Source organism: Ceratotherium simum, chromosome 10 (genome assembly GCF_057802395.1).
Source record: "Ceratotherium simum simum isolate JZ-2026a chromosome 10, ASM5780239v1, whole genome shotgun sequence".
In the NCBI taxonomy this organism is placed as follows: domain Eukaryota; kingdom Metazoa; phylum Chordata; class Mammalia; order Perissodactyla; family Rhinocerotidae; genus Ceratotherium; species Ceratotherium simum.
In genome coordinates, this window is record NC_141909.1 from 81,339,939 (window position 1) to 81,360,285 (window position 20,347).

The 20,347-nt window shown below is 38.7% G+C and overlaps 2 protein-coding genes across 4 annotated transcripts in view; one reads left to right on the top strand and one right to left on the bottom strand.

The window, feature by feature from the left end:
* On the bottom strand, positions 1 to 6,870 carry MRPL57 (mitochondrial ribosomal protein L57). The gene is made up of 2 exons (XM_004435252.3): positions 6,710 to 6,870; positions 1 to 6,500 (listed from the first exon to the last, which is right to left on the bottom strand). Exon 2 carries the CDS (start codon positions 6,493 to 6,495, stop codon positions 6,187 to 6,189), a length of 309 nt encoding a protein of 102 aa, XP_004435309.1. The 5' UTR covers positions 6,496 to 6,500; positions 6,710 to 6,870; the 3' UTR covers positions 1 to 6,186.
* SKA3 (spindle and kinetochore associated complex subunit 3) overlaps positions 6,870 to 20,347 on the top strand; it is a 22,201-nt gene continuing 8,723 nt past the window's right edge. For all 3 annotated transcript variants that reach the window (XM_087436316.1, XM_087436318.1, XM_087436317.1), the window contains exons 1-5: positions 6,870 to 7,057; positions 10,976 to 11,037; positions 11,150 to 11,315; positions 15,055 to 15,466; positions 19,329 to 19,414. In XM_087436316.1, the coding sequence (XP_087292442.1) occupies positions 6,955 to 7,057; positions 10,976 to 11,037; positions 11,150 to 11,315; positions 15,055 to 15,466; positions 19,329 to 19,414 (829 nt within the window). In that variant the 5' untranslated portion in view covers positions 6,870 to 6,954. The remainder of the gene's footprint in view (positions 7,058 to 10,975; positions 11,038 to 11,149; positions 11,316 to 15,054; positions 15,467 to 19,328; positions 19,415 to 20,347) is intronic.

Below are 20,347 nucleotides of genomic sequence, written 5' to 3' on the forward strand. Positions count from 1 at the left end.
TCCTGAGGTCTCTGGGTTATTCAGTCACCCTTTCCATTAGCCTAGATTCCATAGCCTAGATGTAACCATTTGGCTCCCAGTGAGATAATAGAAGATTTATTATCCTTTGGATGGCAGCAAAGGAATTAGCTCTACCTTTAGGGGATAAATGGCTGCAAAGTGATATGTGGAAATCTAATGTTTCTAGGGGGGTTAAAAGCAAGCATCTTAACATATCATTTTCATAGCTCAGGAGGCAAGACTTTGCAGGAACACTGAGAAATTCAGGAAAGATTTGTCTTTTCATAGCACTTCCAAATATAAATGGGTCAAAAAAAATCACAAAGGAAATTAGAAAATATTTTGAACTGAATGATAATGAAAACACAAAATATCAAAATTTGTCTTGTGCAGCTAATGCAGAACTAAATATGTAGAACTTTGGCCAGCATCCAATGATAATGAAACATCACCCCCTCCCACAACGACATCAGAGACTACATGGGGAACAATAATGAGGCACCCTTTCCCCAACCACCAAAGGTGGTGTCAGTGAAGACCTACTGATGATCTCAAAATACCTCCTCTGCCCAACAGTAATGAGGTACCCTCTCTCCTCACTGGAATGTCAAAGGAGACCAAATGAGAAACTTGGACTTTCACACCCATTTGGCAGAAATGAGATAGCACCCCCATTCCTCTGTGGGGACAGTGTCATAGAAGCCCTGTTAAAACAAGATTTAAATAAGACCCAAGGTCTCATAATACCTAAAATGTCCAAGATACAATAAAAAATCAATCATCATAGCAAGAACCAGGAAAACCTCAACTTGACTGAGAAAATACAATAGGCACCAACACCGAAATATTGGAATCATCTGACAAGAATTTTAAAGCAGCCATCATAAAAATGTTTCAACGAGCAATTATAAACATGTTTGAAACAAATGAAAAATAGAAAGTCTCAGCAAAGAAATAGAAGATATAATGAAGAACCAAATGAATATTACAAAACTGAAAAATACAATAACCAAAATAAGACATCTAATGTATAGTACCAGAAAGCAAATCAATGGCTGGAACCAAGGTTTTTTGTGGGTTTTTTTTTATTTTTATTTTGCAGGAGGGGGACAATGAGGTTGAGGAGGGATTTAATTGACTAAGAAAAAGCAAAAGGAATCTTCTTAAGTGATGGATATATTCTATACCTGGATTGTGATGGCATATACATATACATATATCAAATCTCATTGAATTGTACAATAGGTGGATTTGACAGTACATAAAGTATACCTCAATAAGGTAAGGTTGATTTTAAAATCTATTCCAGCATTTTTAATTGTTTTCAGTGAGTTGGCCTTATTTGTCATAATTCCAGAAATGGAATATCCAACAAAATTTTTTCATTTCTTTTATTATGTATAACACTATTTCCTGATTTATCTATTTTAGACCTTATTTATGCATTTTTCACCATGGTAGAGTCTCCCATACAGTCACCCTTTCACTTCCCCTCCCCCATCTCAACATAACTATCACAATTTAAAAAATCAAATTAAGGGGCTGGCCCCGTGGCCTAATGGTTAACTTTGGCATGCTCTGCTTTGGCGGCCCAGGTTTGGTTCCCAGGTGCAGACCTACACCACTCCTTGGTGGCCATGCTGTGGCAGCAACCCACATACAAAATAGAAGAAGACTGGAACAGATGTTAGCTCAGGGCAAATCTTCCTCAAGCAAAAAGAGGAAGATTGGCAACAGATGTTAGCTCAGGGCAAATCTTCCTCAGCAAAAACAAAAAAACTGATTAAAAAATAAATAAAAATAAAAAATCTAATTAATAGTGTTTACACTATTTGTGACTATCCAAGTATTGTTCAATGCTACAAAATAGTATACTATTATCACTTCTTTCTTATGCAATGTATTGTTTTTCCTCCTGTTAATAATTGCCTTTCATTTTCATTAGCCTGGTTTTTCATGTATCTAAGAATTATTTTTCCCAAAAGCTTTTACATTTCTGCCACATGTATATCATCGGTAGTCTCCATAAACTCAAACACATCATTTCTACTATTTTCCTGGAGACCTCCCTTCCTGAATCCTTCGTCTTTCTGCTCCAATCTGGACCTACTGACTTCTAGACAACTTCAAAACAGTTGTGTTGGTACTTCCCTGCTCTGCTCTCCTGTATTTTCTAATTCATGTCTTTCTCATTCTTGTTTTACTCTTTAGCTTTGCTGGAGTTCATCATCCAGGTGCATCTCACTTGAGCCTTTTCGGGGGCTCTTTGCCTTTCTTCTACATTTAGATTACAACTTTCTTTCCTTTGTACGTCAGACATCTCTCTCTTTTTTCTTCCAAAATATTCATTGACATTTCTGGTCTATTGTTTTCTCTCCCTTTCTTCTCAAGGGTTAATAATTTAAAAAATCTTTTTACTGTCATCTTACCAAGGTTTTCGGAGAGAGAATAGAAACCCATGTGCTCAATTCATCATTGTAAACTGGAACCCAGGTATGGCATTTGAAATGAGGGACACATTCTTCATTTTAATAAAGGAGTGAAAATGAGTACATATACAGTAAATTTGGTGCTATGAAGATGAAGGGATTCACAATGATGGGCTTCAGTTTTATCAGTGAAATATGAGGCTAGGTCACTAGCTGAGAATGATGATGGAAGAGGGCCTGTAGGTAGAAAGCTTCTGGAGAGAAGAAAAGGTAAGAGTTATCCCACTGAGTAGAAAATTACACCAATCAAAGAAACATGTTATGGGCTAAACTGTGCTCCCCCCAAATTCATATATTGAAGTCCTGACCCCTAGTACCTCAGAATGTAACCGTATTTGGAGATAAGGTCTTTAAAAATGTAATTAAAATGAGGCTGTGGGAGTGGGCCCTAATCCAACATAGATGGTGGTATCCTTATAAGAGTAAATTTAGACACATAGGTTGATACCAGCTGTGTGCAAGCACAGCAGGACAACCATGTGAAGACACGGTTAGAAGGAAGCCATCTGCAAGCAGGAGAAACAGGCCCAGAACAGAACCTTCCTATGGCTCTCAGAGAAAACTCACCTGCCAACACATTGATCTTAAGACTTCTAGCCTCCAGAACCGTGAGAAAAACATGTCTGTTGAAGCCATTCAGACTGTGGTATTTTGTTATGGCAGCCCTAGCAAACTAATACACATGGCAATGTTGCTGTGTACTGTTGAGTTCTGATTTGGGGTTTGTGGCCATGAATGTAAACAGAAACTAATAACCCTAATTATATGCTTTTCTACAGCAATATTCAGCAGTTAAGTGGGTTTCAAACAAGGAAAGGCAAATGGTAGAGTTCATCCAGGGGATTTTCCAGTGAATACACTGGAGAGAGACAAAGACACAGACTGTGAGAGCATTATCCTAATCAAATCATAAATCAAATCATACCTAGGCACCCAAGGCAGAAAATTAGGTCACACACTTCTGTTGATTGTACCTCTTAAACTCTTTCCAGCCCACCAACCTAATTCAACACTTAGATGGATTACTGTAATAGCCACCAGGTCTCTCCATTCCCACTCTCTTCCTCCACCAAGCCATTCTTCAATAGCTTCCCATTACTTACATGACAAAAGCAAACTTCTTTAAGTGTCATACAAGACCGTTTATGTTCTGATCCCTGCCTACCTCTTCAGCCTCATCGTCTATCACTTCTCTTCCCCACTCACAAGTACCCTACATTGCAACTAAACGACTGGCAATGCCATGAATAATTATTAGACCGTTACTTCTGCCTGCAACTCCTGCCACCCATTTGCTTGCCAGGCAAACTAAGAATCTGCTCAAGGATCACCTCTTCCGGAGCTTCTCCTGACTGCTCAGGCAAGGCTGATAAATGGCCCTTTCCCTGGATTCTTATTACACCCTATACTTATACCCATGAAGTCAATCATCACACTTTATTACTTAGGCTGTGCATTTTATTCAGTGACAGTAAACTCCTTGAGGTTAGCAACCAATAGCATCAGGTCTGACTCATGATAGACCCTCTATAAGTATTTGAGAAGTGAACAACCGGAGGAAACAGAGCTCTAGGAGCTGTATTACAGATATAAGCCAAGGATTGTTCATAATGCAAGATTGGCGCAGATATATTTTACTACACGTGTCATTATTAAGTTATGAGTAGCAACGAGTTTCGCTTGTTGGTAAAAAAAAGATTAACTTTATGATGGCTATGGTGGTAAGAGCTGTAGAGTTTCAGGGAGAAAAGTCAAATGTTTCAACAGCATTGCCTTGGCCAAGAAGTGACTGAAACAAAGCTACAATCTTTTATTTATAGCAGTTAGTGTGCTATATTAAAATGAATATGGTCTTCAGACAAATCTAGTCCTGAATTCTACCTTTACGGTTTATTAGCTGTGTGAACATGAGAATGTTGCTGACATTTCTGAGCTTGTTTCTATCCTGTATAGTAGGGGTATCTATTTCACAAGATTGTTTTAAAAATTAAATACAATTAACTGTACATTAAAACATCTCTCTCCTCATGAATTGTCTTCCATTTCTTCAGATCCAAGGTTTTATTTTAAATATCCTTTTGCTTCTCTGAGATTCAAGTTAGTTATTTTTTTAGACTCCAAAGACAAAGACAGTTTCTGACTTAGAGATCAGAATAATAGAAGCAGTTGTATTAAGCAGGTCCCTTGCGCCCTCTTCCCTCATCTTTCTCCTAAACAGCATTAGTTGTCACCATTTCCAGGTATGAAAATAAAAGTTCAGAGATACTAAATTGCCCATATGCACCAGAGACATTTCTATGAGCTATAAAAAGCATTCAACAAGTATTTATATACCACCAAGAATATGATCTATTAATAAGACAGTTCAGCTTGGTCAGTCAACTATCATGTGTCAGGATCTTCGTTAGGAGCAAGGAATAAAAAAAAAAATCAACATCTGCACCAAAGCTGCCATGTACTATTGGAAGATGTTAAAAATGTAAACCATGGGGCTGGCCGGGTCACACAGTGGTTAAGTTCAGTGCACTCTGCTTCAGCAGCCCAGGGTTCATGGGTTGGATCCCAGGCACCCACGTACACCACACATCAAGCCACGCTGTGGCAGCAACCCACATACAAAATAGAGGAGGACTGGCACAGATGTAAGCTCAGGGCCAACCTTCCACACCAAAAAAAAAAAGAAAAAGAAAAACAAAAAAAAAAGTGAACCATATAATTAACAAAACGTTATTTTTCGTTAATGAAAAGAACATTCAACGCTAGCAAATGAGATTGGCACTCATACATTAGTCTTGCCATTTTACTACCTTTGTGGAAAGCCATTTGGCAATATGCATCAGGAACTTTAAATGTTAGAGCTTTTGGCTCTAAATCCTATTTATCCATATAACCTCAATATATTTTCAAAAAGTATATGCATATAAAGACTAAAAAAATAAATGTGAACCAGGATTGCTCTGTGTAACGGGACTGAATTTTTTCTTCTACGCACTTTGAAAATTTTCTATTAAACATATGCACAGCAGTTTAGATTCCTGGATTACACAGTCATTCAAATCCAAGTTGCTCTCATTACTAGCAGTGTGATTTTGGACAAGTTCCTTAAATGTTTCCTCACACGTAAAACAGCCTCGGGTGATAGGATTATTGTATTTGGTAACATATGTAAAGTGCTTGACTATTTTTATTATATTCAGAAAAAGGTGATTTGAAAAAACAAATCTTCAACTGGTTAATTTTATGGTATGTTAATAATATCTGAATAAAGATTTTTTTTAGAAAAAACACCTTCATGTAGCAGTTCTGTCCACTTTTAGGCGAAAATCTCAGAAGAAAATGTTATTTTTAGGAGTAAGTTTAACTGGAAAAGCTCATTTTTTCCCTTACATTTAGGCAATTATTCTTGACAGAAAGTAAGCAAACGAAAGGTCCCAACCAGCATCGCATCCTGAAGCCCAGAATCCAAACCATAGTTTATAGTTTTACTGCAGCTTTCACCCAAAATACACCGCACACAGCGTGCGACCGAGAAAACCGCCGGCGCCTTCCCGGCAGGGCGAAGAGCGAGAAACACAGCCTCCGCAGGCGCAGCGCGTGCTCCCGCTCCGCGCGGGCGGGCGACAGCCCGGTTCCCAGTCCAGGCTCAGGCAGGGAGGGCGGCCTGCGACGCACAGCACCGAGCGGCGGAGACTCAGGGCTAGGACCACTTCTTGGTGACACTGAGGTGGCTGAGCTGGTCTACGACACGTCTATGCGGGGGGAACCGGGACGCGCCGGCCGCCTTGATGGCCTCGAAGGCCGCCGCCCTGCGGCCCGCGGCGTGGCCGAACTCCTGCTCCGCGGTGAGGTAGGGCGTGCTCAGCCAGTAATGGTTCTCCGCCTCCGTCTCCAGGCGACGCAGCATGTTCTGCTTCGCGTGGAAAGACACGGTCCGCGGCCGCCGGTGCTTCCCGATCCACTGCCGGCCAGGAATGCGATTGCGGCGGAGGAGAGCGCTCAGGAACATGGCGCCTGCCGAAAGGGACAGACGGGGACGGGGCTGGCGACGAGCCGCGCCGCGGGGAAGAGCGGCGGGCGCGCAACACCCGCCCGCTTGCCACGCGCCATCCCGAGAAGGCGCCCCCCCGCCCGCCCCCGCACGGAGGAAGCGGGAACCCCAACCGGAGTCGACAGGCGAAGAAGGGGACGCACGCGGCATCCGAATACGCCCATTAACTCACCAAGCTCGGCCCTCAGGAGACCCGCGGACCTCCGCACGCCGGCCGACAGGACCCCGGAAGTGCGCCCGCTGCGCGGAGCCTCCTGGCTTCTTCGCACGAGACTGCAGCTCTCGCGAGAGAGAGCTTGTGTGACTCCGCGGAATCAAAAACGCTTCCGGCGCCGAGAGATTCAAACGTGTGGCGGGCGGTGAATCCGAGCAGTGGAATCTTTTCGCGCCCGGCGTCCTGCTGGGCAGTCCTCACCCATGGATCTGATCCGAAGCTTCTACGGGAAGCTGCGGTCTCTGGCCATCACCCTAGACGGCGAGACGGCCTGGCTGCAGCGAGCGCTGGACGGAGAGGAAAGCGGTGAGTGAGGCAGGCGGGCGTTCGGTGGGCTTCGGGCGGTGGGATCCTCACGCCTGTCTGCAGCCGTCCGGAGTGCGCGTGTCAGAGGGCAGTGACGAGTGAAAATGCACACACTTACAGGAAAAGTTATTTACTTGCAGTGGGGAGGAGTGCTTCGGAAGAGCTGTGGGGTGAGGGTGGTACACCTATCAGGATGCTCGGCCTTTGTCGTAAGCACAGCTCTGAGGGGCTGCAAGTGCCGCCTTTTCATTACTTCTTCATATGCCCCTCAAGTGCGTTGTGCCTGTTTCTAGTTCTGTGTACAACCACAGTGCGCCCCTCACATAATGAAAGTACCACGTTATTGTGTTGCGAAGAGGAACAGCGGCATTTAGGAATAAAAATCTAACAGTTGAGCTCATAATGCATACACTAATTTATGCATGATATACTTTCAAGTCATATATAATGTGTTTATCAATAAAAATATAAACAAAATTAGACAGGTTCTTTTAAAATGCAGCTATTTAGCAATGTTCTTTACATGTGTAGTGACTTTTGTCTCACCCAGATGGTCCATAGTTGCAGTAAAAGTCTGTATTTTTCCCAATAAACCGTATCTTCAACACAAACACTAGTACTTAATTCTGGGGGTTTTGTTGTTTTTTTCTTTGTGTTTTAAATAAATGAAGCAAAATTCTCTACTGCTGAGCTTTGTATTTGGTGGGCTAGTGGTTAAGATCTGGTGCTGTCACCACCGCGGCCTGGATTCATTTCGCAGTCAGGGAACCACAGAACCTGTCGATCAGTTGTCATACTGAGGCAGCTGCGTGTTGCTGTGATGCCGAAAGCTATGCCACTGGGATTTTAAATACCAGCAGGGTCACCCTTGGTGGACAGGTTTCAGTGGAGCTTCCAGACTAGACAGACTAGGAAGAAGGACCTGGCCACCCACTTCTGTAAAATTGGCCGTGAAAACCCAGTGAATAGCAGTGGAGCATCGTCTGATACAGTGCAAGAAGGTGAGAGGAGGGCACAAAAAGATCAGGCAGGGTTCTGCTGTGCTCTACACAGGGTCACTAGGAGTTGGAATTGATCCTAAGGCACTAACAACAAAAGCTTTGTATTGTAGGTTTTTTAAAGTTATTGCAAGAGTACTTCAGATTTAAATTTAATTATAAATGTCATAATTATAATGTTCCTTAAAATATACTGTTTTATATTTATACCGTGTAGACACAGACTCCTTTTAATTTAATTATATTTTGAATAGTTTTCCAGCCATTTCAAAATGTTTATTCTTGTGACTGTAAAAACAATATACGTGGGCCGGCCCCGTGGCTTAGCGGTTAAGTGCGCGCGCTCCGCTGCTGGCGGCCCGGGTTCGGATCCCGGGCGCGCACCCACGCACCCGCTTCTCCGGCCATGCTGAGGCCGCGTCCCACATACAGCAACTAGAAGGATGGGCAGCTATGACATACAACTATCTACTGGGGCTTTGGGGGAAAATAAAAACAAAAAAAAAACAATATACATGCATGGCAAAAAATTTGAAATATGGAAAAGTAGAAAGAAGAAAATAGAGCCAGCCCTGATGGCCTAGGGGTTAAAACTTCGGGGCTCTCGCCACTCTAGCAGCCAGGGTTCGTTTCCTGGTCATGGAACCACACCACTCGTCTGTCAGTTGCCATGCTGTGTCAGCAGCTCACATAGAAGAACTAGAAGGACTTACAACTAGGATATACAACCATGTGCTGGGGCTTTGGGGAGGGGAAAAAAAAAGGAAGATTGGCAACAGATGTTAGCTCAGGACAAATCTTTCCCTGCCAAAAAAGAAAGAAGGAAATAGATATGTCCTATAACTCTGCCATCAGAAGACACTGCTATTAATATTTTAGGAGCTTTTCTACCATTCTTGTTTTTAGAGTTGCTTTGTTTTTATTTGATTTTGTTTACATAGTTGAGATAATGCTGTAAGACACAAAATTGTGTTAACATTTTGGATTCTTGATATATAGCTGAATTGCTTTCCACAAAGCTTGTGCTAATTTACCTTCTTACCAATGTATTACCTGTGTACACAAATTCTGCATTTGATTTTACAAGAAAAAGATGGGATAACTTTTCAGTTCTTGGCCCATATGTATTACAGAAAATATGGAATTGTGACAATTAGACAAAATAATCACAAAAAAATTCCACCTTTTATGATAACAGTGAGGAATCATTAAATTGGTTGACTTTTTAAAACATCTTTATTGAGATATAATTCACATAACATAAAATTCACCATTTAATGGATACAATTCAGTGGTTTTTAGTATATTCACAGAATTGTGCAACTGTCATCACAATGTTTAAATTTTCATCACCCCTAAAATAAACCCCGGTGACTGTTAACAGCCACTCCCCATAATCCCACCCGCACCTACCGCACTAGCCTTATGCAACTACTAATTTACTTTCTGTCTCTATAGATTTGCCTATTCTAGACATTTCATACAAATGGAATCATACAATATGTGGTCTTTTGTGATTGACTTATTTCACTTAGCATAATGTTGCAGGGTTCATCCATGTCTTAGCATATATCAGTACTTCATTCCATTTTATCACTGAATAATATTCCATTGTATGGATATATCACATTTTGTTTATCTCTTCATCAGTTGATGAACATTTGGGTTGTTTCCACTTTTTGGCTATTATGAACAATGCTGCTGTAAACATTGTATGCAATGTTGTTGTGTGACATAATGTTTGCAGTTCTCTTGGGTATACACTTAGAAGTGGAATTGCTGGGTCATATGGTAACCCTGTGTTTAGCTTTCTGAGGACCTGCCAAATTGTTTTCCAAAGCAGATGCACCATTATACATTTCCACCAGCAGTGAATGAGGGTTGACATTTCTCCACATCCTTATCAACATTTATTGTTGTCTTTTTTTGTTACAGCTATTCTAATGTGTATAAAATAAGATGTTATTGGGTCTGGATTTGCATTTTCCTAATGAAAATTGGTCTTTTAACAGGTAGAAGGAGATCTTCAAAGGAGGCATGTTTTAGAAAAGAGAAATATAATCCTTTAAAAAAAACTGCTTTTACATTATATATATGACCAACTGATTAATAAGAAAGGTAACAGTGCAGTGGGTAAAGTATGTCTTTTCATAAGCCAGAAAGAGAAAGACAAACACTGTATGATCTCACTCATATGTGGAATATAAACCAAAACATGGACAGAGAAAACTGTATTGTGGTTACCAGGGGCAATGGGGGTAGGGGGTGGGCACAAGGGGTGAAGGGAGACATATATATGGTGATGGACAAACAAAAATGTACAACCAAAAATTTCACAGTTATAAACTATTAAAACATCAATTAAAAAAAAAAAGAATGTCTTTTCAGGAAATGGTGCCAGGTCAGTTGGACACTCATGGAAAAAAAGAATGGCTCTTGATCCTTACTGCATGCCATACACAAAAATCAATTCCAGATGGATTGTAGTTCTAAATGCAAAAAGAAAAACAATAAAGCTTTTAGAAGAAAACTTAAATGTTGTCATTGCCAAGATTTTTAAAACAGGAACCAAAAAGTGCTCACCATAAAGGAAAAAATTGCTTAGTAGGACTACATTCCCTCTTTCTCTCCTCCCTCCCCTCCTTTCCTTCCTGATCTGAGTGCTGATTATGTAGCTATGTTTACGTTGAAAGTTCATCAAGCTATATACTTATGATTTCTATACTTTTCTGGATGTATGTTATAGTTGAATAAAAGTTTTAAAGGCCTTAACCCTTTTCTTTGTGATTGACAGGATATAAATTATAAATAAATGCCTATAAGGATTTTATAATTCTAAGAAACTATACTAAATTATATTTTCTATTCTTTTTCCTCCTTTTCTTTATTGTACTTTTTCCTTTCAATATTCATATTGAAGACTTTGAAGATTATCCAATGATAATTTTACATGATCTTCATTCAGAAGTGCGGACTCTAAAGGTATTACTCCTATAATATTAATTTATCATTTTTATGTGGCAATTTTTAAAATCTAAATAGATTTAGTCAAAAGTTAGAGAAATTATAATGTACTTTTCTTTCCTCATAAAAGGATGAAGTCAGTATTCTTCTTGATAAAGCAAGTTTGGAAAGTCAAGAAAGCATTGGTTTCATAAAGGCAACAAAAGTACTGATGAAAAAAAATTCAATGGATATCACGAAAATAAGAGAGTTTTTCCAGAAGTATGGATATAATCCACGTGCCAAGAAAAATGCAGGTGTGAATAATTTGCATTTTATAGCATTTGTTTTAGTATTAAAGAAAGAAGGCAGCATGATTAAGTAAAACTACTGCAGGCTTGGCCATGGTTTCTAGTGCTGGCTCTGCCATTATGTGACCGTCATGTCATCATCATTTATTCAGCAATCACTATGTGCTGGATGCAGTGCTGATCAGTGGTGCAATATAAAGACAGTCTTTGCTCTCCTTTCCAAAATGATAGCTGAGAACTAACACAATGCCAGATGAGAGAAGAGTATAAGATAAATCTATGTGACTTTAAGACAGTTGGTTTCTAGTCAGCTCTGCCGATAAAAAGCTGAGAGACCAATCTTCAGGCAAGTTATTTCATTTTTCTTTGTCAATTTCCTCTTCTGTAGAATAAGAGATTTTTGGCTATATAAAGTGATAGTCCTTTTTAGTTTTAAAGTTCTAATGAAGGGTAGTGTATCATGGTGATTTAGAATTTAGAGCCAAACTGCCTGAGTTCAAATCTCTGATTCCACCACTTACTAGCTGTATTATCTTTAAGCAGTTACTTAACCTTGTACCTCAGGTTCTCGTTTGTAAAGTGGAGTTGTTTAATAATATCTACCTCTGAGGGTGTATAAGGATTAAATGAGATAAAATTTGCTTAGAATAGTACTTGGTATATTAATTACCCAGTGTTAACCATTGTTATTTTTATGTCCTTACCTGTGAGTGACTAATTTCAATATGCTTTAGTGTCTTCATTTCTATTATGAGAATGATCTTTGTATATAAATAAAATATTAATTAAATTCAACAAATATGTATGGAGGATATATATGGAAGATATATTAAACAGTCCACATTGTATAATGGAAAGAATTCAGTTGACTTTGGTGTGAACAAGCCATGGATTCAAATATTGGCTCTGCCAGTTACTACATGTGTGACCATTGATAATTTCTCTAAATTGCTTTTTCCTCACTTGTGAAATGGGGATGATAATACCTCCCTATGGGGTAGGGATAAAGGTAATGATTTTATTTTATTAATCTCAAGGGTGGCAGCCTTGTGATAAATGTAACAATAGGTTTTTGGTAGCTCTTGTAACATTTCTCAAAATTAACAGAAAGCACAATGCCAGAACAGAACTCAGTGAATCAGCAGCTAGCTCTTCCAAGGGCCAAAAGCCATGAAGTCAAAGTTTATAACCTTTTTTTTTTTATATTGTACATCCTCCAGATTTAAAGTGTCTTGGCTTATCATGCACACAAAAATAGTTGGGGCCGGCCCAGTGGCAGTGATTAAGTTCGTGTACTCCAGTTTGGTGGCCCGGGGTTTGCAGGCTCTGATCCCAGGCACGGACCTACGCACCGCTTGTCAAGCCATGCTGGCAGGTGTCCCATATAAAGTAGAGGGAGGGCCGGCCCTGTGGCTTGGTGGTTAAGTGCGCGCGCTGCAATGCTGGTGGCCCGGGTTCGGATCCCGGGTGCGCATCGAGGCACCGCTTCTCCGTCCATCCTGGGGCCGAGTCCCGCATGCAGCAACTAGAAGGATGTGCAGCTGTGACATACAACTATCTACTGGGGCTTTGGGGGGAAAAAATTAAATAAATAAATAAAATCTTTAAAGTAGAGGGAGATGGGCACGGTTGTTAGCCCAGAGCCAATCTTCCTCAGCAAAAAAAAAAAAAAAAAAAAGGTAGCTAATCCTAGTTCATTTCCAGTTGCCAATCAAAACAAAAAAAATAATAATCTTTAAAAAACAAAGTCTGCACCTCTTTGCTTCCTCCAGTCTGTTGGATCTCTTAGCTGGTCAAGTGAATGTACAGCCTCAATTTATGCCTTTTCTCTTCCTTTGGACTCAAAAGACTCTGACAGGGATCTATACCAATGTCTTGATAGACCCCATTTCAACTACAGACCTTCCTTTAAAAGATGGAGTAAACAGAAACAGAAAAGGTCCTTGTCAGACGTATAAAATACATTCCAGTTCATAACAAGAAAAGTACAAACATTTTCTTCTTAAAAAGAATGCAACAAACAGGAAATTTTAGAAATTTTTTTCCCATTTCTTTCAATAAATATGTATGATTGTTACAATTAATATTTCCAATTTAGCAACCAAGTGACGTTTATTCAAAATCATCTAAAACAAATCTTTTTATTAACTCCCTTCCTCCTAATGCTTAAACAGATGGTAGTGTTTGGGATCAGAAGACGTCGGCTTCGGCCAGCCCCGTGGCTTAGTGGTTAAGTGCGTGCGCTCCGCTACCGTGGACCTGGGTTCGGATCCCGGGCGTGCACCGACGCACCCCTTCTCCGGCCATGCTGAGGCCGCGTCCACATACAGCAACTAGAAGGATGTGCAGCTATGACATACAACTATCTACTGGGGCTTTGGGGTTAAAAAAGGAGGAGGATTGGCAATAGATGTTAGCTCAGAGCTGGTCTTCCTCAGCAAAAAGAGGAGGATTAGCATGGATGTTAGCTCAGGGCTGATCTTCCTCACAAAAAAAAAAAAGACGACGACGACGTCGGCTCAAGTCTTGGCTCTTCAAGTTCTGTCAGCTGAGTGTTTTCCAAAATGTTAATGCCCTCATTTATAAAAATGAGGAAAAAATATTCTAAGATATTTTGTGCTTGGAGCAGTTAATATGAAAATTAAATAGAGTGAAACATAAAAATGCCTATCCCATGGAGGATTCCAAATACATTTTCGTTTCTCTTCCTTCATTTCACCCTGTCCTTTCTCTCTCCCTTCTTTCCATCACCCCTTTCCAATTACTGGTTCATACTACATTTCTTTAATACACATTTTGCATTTGTCCTGCATTTTCTTATACCCGTTCCATTCTCTACCTTATTACCTTGCTATCTCACTGAAGCCCTAGCATTTGTTACGTTAATCTCTGCCCAGATCCTGACCAAATCCACTTACCTTTCCAGTTATCCTTTTTGACTTGCTGTTTGTTGTCTCTCACACAAAAGCTAGTATTTCTTCCTCTTGAACCCCTTGGTGTTGTAGGTGCTATCCTGGATCTCTTAATTTCAACTTAGGTTCCACACCAAATTCATTAACCAGTGGTGTACCCAGGAAAGGGCAAAGCACTGTAGGAAAAAGTATAGTTAGTAAATTGTTTAGTCTTAAATGTCTAGTGTAGTGATTAAAGGTCTGGGGTCTGGAGCCAGATATAACCTATGGAAGGTGAGAAACTACATGTCTTTCTAATGCTCTCCTATTCTTTCTCTCATCTAGGCTTTTGATACAGGTATTCCAGACTGACTCAGGATAAAAATTTATCTTTGTGTAACAGTCTTTCCTTGTTAACTTAGGCATCTGTAAGTTAAACATCTAAAATAATACTAAAAGTATACTTTGTATTAAATCTAGATCATAGTTAATTCCACACACTGTAATGTCATTAAGTGACAAAATAGTTTCATAATAAGAATGATTAGTAAATCACATTAACTGGGGAAGAAGTAAGGAAATTGGACTTTTATTTGTAGGTATTGATCTTTCATTTTTTAATGCTTTTACTTCCCCTCCTTAATGTGTCATCAGAATGGGATATGGGTAGACAAGAGGTACATGTCAGAAATTTACTAAAGGGAAAATTGAAATAAAACTTTTAGAGACTAAGGAGAGAAGACTTTTGCTGATTTGGAACATTTCAAATGGAGTTATTTTATGTGGTTTTAGGACATGAAATTTCCTGGTTTGATGTTGGAGCAGAGTATGACTTCCTTGATTTTTCTTCCCAGTGGATGAGCAAGAAGTCATTGAGTCTAAACCAGAGTCTGCTAAGCATGAAAATCTTCAAAAGCCTGATGTGAAGGATGATTTGTCTGACCCTGCTGTTCCAAGCAGTTCTGTTTCTGAGAAGTCTCCACGTAGTCCACAACTTTCAGATTTTGGACTTGAGCGGTACATGATATCCCAAGTTTTACCAAACCCTCCACAGGCAGTAAACAACCATAAGGAAGAGCCAAAAGTCGTAACTCCATCTTCCAAACAATCACTAGTTAAGGTAATAAAAACTCCAAAATGTGCACTAAAGATGGATGATTTTGAGTGTGTGACTCCTAAATTAGAACACTTCGGTATCTCTGAATATACTATGTGTTTAAATGAAGATGACACAATGGGACTTAAAAATGTGAAGAAGAATAAAAGGTAAGCAGCTTTGTTAAAAGGCACATTTTATGTAACTTTCTAAATCTTTTGCATTTATTGATTTTTCCTAGAAGAAATATGATGTTTCAGACAATATCTTTCCTTCAAAAGGTCTTCAGATACTTCTTATTTCAAACTTCCCTGAATCACCCATTCTGTCAGTAAAGTGTGAGCTATTGGTTTCCTCAGGTTACATTCTATAGAAAGAGTGATAAGAGCCTGAAAAAAGATGGCATTTGGTGGGATAAAGAGAGAATAAAATTAAAGGAGTAAAATTAGTAAGAATTTATGACTGATTTGGTATGGAGACCTGGGAAGAGAAGCGAATCCAGGGTGAACCACAGGTTTCTGTTTTGTTACCTGGGGCGATGCTTGGGGGAAACAGCTAAAATAGGAGTGCCTGCGGCTTAGGGTAGGGTGATAGGTTTACGTGTTGATTTTGAGGTGCCTTAAGGTGCTCTTAAGCTTAGGTTTTTTAACATGAATCTGAAGCACAGTGATGAATTTCGTGCTAGACTAAAGAGATTGGGAGTGATTAGTGTGGAGATGGTAATTAAAGAGTTACATTGAAAATGAAAATACCACATTATCAAAGTAGCCAAGCAATGTCTAAAGATAAATCCATGTCTTTCTGAACTGTAATTATTAAAGAAGGAAAATAAACATTCAACTCAAAGAGTCAAAAAAAAACCCCCACAATTCTGGGGAAAAGAGAAAGGAACAAACGCTAAAGATAAAATGTCCTTAAAAAAGATTTTTAGAAGAGTAGAATTGATAAATCTAATACTGATTCGTATTTAAACATAAATGCAAATGACAACATTAGGAACTAAGGGCTATATTTTTTATTTTTTAAGCTATTAGAAATACTACAGGGTATAGTATTGGGAAATTTGTAAAGTTCAGATAAATGAAATTTCTTTAAAACAATACAAAATTATCAAAGCCGACTTGAAGTAGAAAACTTGGATAGACCAAAAGTCAGAGAAGAAAACTGAAGAAGTTATCAGAGAACTAGCTCCGAAAAGTTCTGGGCACAGATGGTTTTCTAGATGAATCCTTTCATAATTTCAGAGAACGTGTATGTTCCACCTTATATAAAAGGTTCTTTCTCTAAGAAGGACATATATGTTCTAGTGCAGGTGCCAACACCTCACTGGGAGACCTGCAGACTCACAAAACGTCTCTGTCTTCCATTTCCTCACTAGTAAATGGATATACCATACCCATCCTGCTTACCACAGAGTCAGTGGGGTATAATGGATAAAAACTTATAAACTCCCTTAAGAATGAGATACTATGAAAATAATGATCTTTAAAAAGAACTGTCGTTCTCAGGGGTCTACAAACTATGGCCACATAGTTTGCATGCCACATAGGCATCCAGCCTGCTGCCTATTTTTTATAAATAAGTTTTATTGGAACATAGACTTAAAAAAAAGTTATTTTTCTAGAACTAGAATAAGACAGAAAACTCTGCAGTGTAGTTTATGAGATTGATATACTCTTGATTCAAATACCAACAAAGCACACAAAAGGAAACTATGGCCTAATCTAATTTGTGAATACAGATGTAAAAATCCTAATTAAAATACTCACAGATTGAATTCAACGGAATATTAAAAGTATAATGGGCAACTTTCAAATGAAGCTTATCTCAGGGATGCAAAGATAGTTTAATATTTGGGAACTCATAAAATACATTATTTCTATGATTCAATAAGAAAAAAAAGTAGAATAATCTCAATAGGAATATGATAAAATTTGCCATCCATTCTTCATTTAAAATGCTTGGTCCAACTCTAAATAAAAGGATACTTCATTAACATGATAAACAATATAAATATCTAACTTAATAGTGAAGCTATCTGTCACCATTATTGAACATCATTCTTGATGCTCTGGCCAATGTAATGAGATAGGAAATAGAAATAAGAAGTATTTCTAGGCCATATTTGGTACCTGGGCAACTCAAGAAAGTCATATCTAAAACAATTAGAAATAATAAGAGTTCAAGAAAGAGGCTGATATAAGAAATGTTTTATATAGTTATAAGATAAGCATTTAAAATAATATGCTTTCCTATATTTTATTAATAACTAGTTGCTAAATATAGTGGAAAAAGTCCATTCAAATTTGCAACAAAAAAGTAAAATATTCAAGCCAGTTGTAGGTGAAAGGCCTATATGACTACAGTCTTAAAACATTTGTGGGTTATATAAAGGGAAAGTTAGTATGAAGAAAGATATTATATTCCCAAATAGAATGACTGAATATTAAGATGTTTAATCATATCAAATTAATGTATAGATGTCATACAATTACAACAAAGCCTCCATAGGATCCACAGGATTTTTTTTTTTAAGGTGAAGAAAGAGGGCTATTTTTTTGTGTGTGAGGAAGATCAGCCCTGAGGCAAACATCCATGCTAATCCTCCTCTTTTTTTTTCTGCTGAGGAAGACCGGCTCTGAGCTAACATCTATTGCCAATCCTTCTCCTTTTTTTTTCCCCCAAAGCCCCAGTAGATAGTTGTAGGGCATAGCTGCACATCCTTCTAGTTGCTGTATGTGGGATGTGGCCTCAGCATGGCTGGAGAAGTGGTGCGTTGGTGAGTGCCCGGGATCCGAACCCTGGGCCGCCAGTAGCGGAGCGCGAGCACTTAACTGCTAAGCCACGGGGCCGGCCCGAAAGAGGGATATTTGACAAAATGATTCTAAATTTATTTGGAAGAATGAAAAGTAAGGATAGCTAAGAAAATAATGAAAAATAACAGTAATGAGGGGACTTGACCTACTAGATACTAAAATATATAAAGCTACAGTAAGTAAAACAGTATAAAACTGTCACAGGATGGACCTATAGCTGGAACAGAATAGCCCAGAAGCAGACTCTAATTTACATAAGAATTTAATATTTACTGAAGGTGTTTTTTTTTTTTTAGTTTTTTATTTATTTATTTTTTATTTTTATTTTTTTTATTTTTGAAGGTGTTTTTGAAGTAAAGATTATTCAGTAAATTAGGCTAGGACAATTGGTTAACTGAACTATCTTGTAGTATTCAATGATACTCTTCAACTATATTTTAGACATCTGGGTAATTGACTAGAATACCTTTAATAAGATGATAGGATCAGGGCCGGCCCTGGGGCTTAGCAGTTAAGTGCACGTGCTCTGCTACTGGCGGCCCAGGGTTCGGATCCCAGGCGCGCACCCGACGCACCGCTTCTCCGGCCATGCTGAGGCCACGTCCCACATACAGCAACTAGAAGGATGTGCAACTATGACATACAACTATCTACTGGGGCTTTGGGGAAGAAAAAAAGGAGGAGGATTGGCAATAGATGTTAGCTCAGAGCAGGTCTTCTTCAGCAAAAAGAGGAGGATTAGCATGGATGTTAGCTCAGGGCTGATCTCCCTCACCAAAAAAAAAAAAAAAAAGATGATAGGATCAGTCTTTTTAATCTAAAAAAAATGCCAAGTTTTTAATCTATATCTGTGTACTGCTTGTAAAATTCCACTTTATGATTTTGAAGCCATGAGCTATACAATTTCTATATTTGAACTAATGAGTTGAACTTATGACTTTCCTTTAAGTCAGAGATTTTCTTAACCCACTTCTGAGTCAAAACTATCAATACAAAATGGTTCTTAACCTTTTTTGGGCCATAGCTATACGTTAAAAAAAAAAAAAAAAAAATATATATATATATATATATATATATTTGTTCCATGGGATTTCTGTTCCATAAAACAGAACTGAATGTCCAGATTTGGTGATATATAATAAGATTAAAATTTTTCCCAGAGGTTTAATACTAACTTTTTTTTTTTACCTTATAATTTCTCTATGAATTGCACCAGTGAGGAGGCCATAGAACCAGAACCAGTGACCAATGATAATTTCTTTGCCACTCCTGGCCTCATAACCCAGCAGTTGGAAAAAAATGGTAAGTGTAAAAGTCAAATTACTTCTCAGCTATACTCCTTCCAGACTATCTTTGTACAAAAATGCTTCTATCACCTTAGACATTCTAATAGCTTTCTGCATCTTCTCAGTTCATAATGTTGGATTATATTAAGTACCATTCCATTCAGGTTCAACATGATTTCATACAAGAGGAAGATATAATCTTGTGGTATGTTTTTCATACTTTTTCTGATTATAGTCAGTATTTGTCAGCCTGTTTGTTTTTTTTTAATATTTTAACTTAAAACATATAAATTTATATTAATTCACCAATCTTTTGATATAGAGCCAGTATTACCTTTTTTTTAGTTTAGCTTCAGCCTATTGATTAGAGTTCTACATTATCTTTCTTACATAAACTGTACCTAGAAGACATCAGCTACCATTTTGAATTTTGGGTGTTTTTTTTTTTTTTAAGCAATTTTACCATCTTTTTTTTTTTTTTTGAGGAAATTTGGCCCTGTGCTAACATCTGTTGCCAATCTTCCTCTTTTTCTTTTTTTCCCCAAAGCCCCAGTACATAGTTGTGTATCCTAGTTGTACAGTTGTAGCTCTTCTATGTGGGATGCCACCTCAGCATCGCTAGATGAGTGGTGAGTAGTTCCACTCCCAGGATCCAAACTGGGGAACCCCGGGCCACTGAAGCAGAATAGGCAAACTTAACCACTATGCCACCAGGCTGGCCCCCGTTTTTTTTTTAAATAGTACAAGAACTTAAAGAAAATTTTCGTGTAGTATTTTCATATTCGTACCAGCAAACACAAAAACATTGGCTTTCATAAAAATATAAAATAAAAAAATCCTAGAGTTTTACAACACATGATTTCACTCATATGTGGATTATAAACCAACACACGGACAGAGAGAACTATATGGTGGTTACCAGGGGCAAGGGGGTTGGGGGGTGGGCACG

Bases quoted from the DNA above. Each gene is read 5' to 3' on its own strand.
- MRPL57 (XM_004435252.3), bottom strand. From the start codon at position 6,495: ATGTTCCTGAGCGCTCTCCTCCGCCGCAATCGCATTCCTGGCCGGCAG.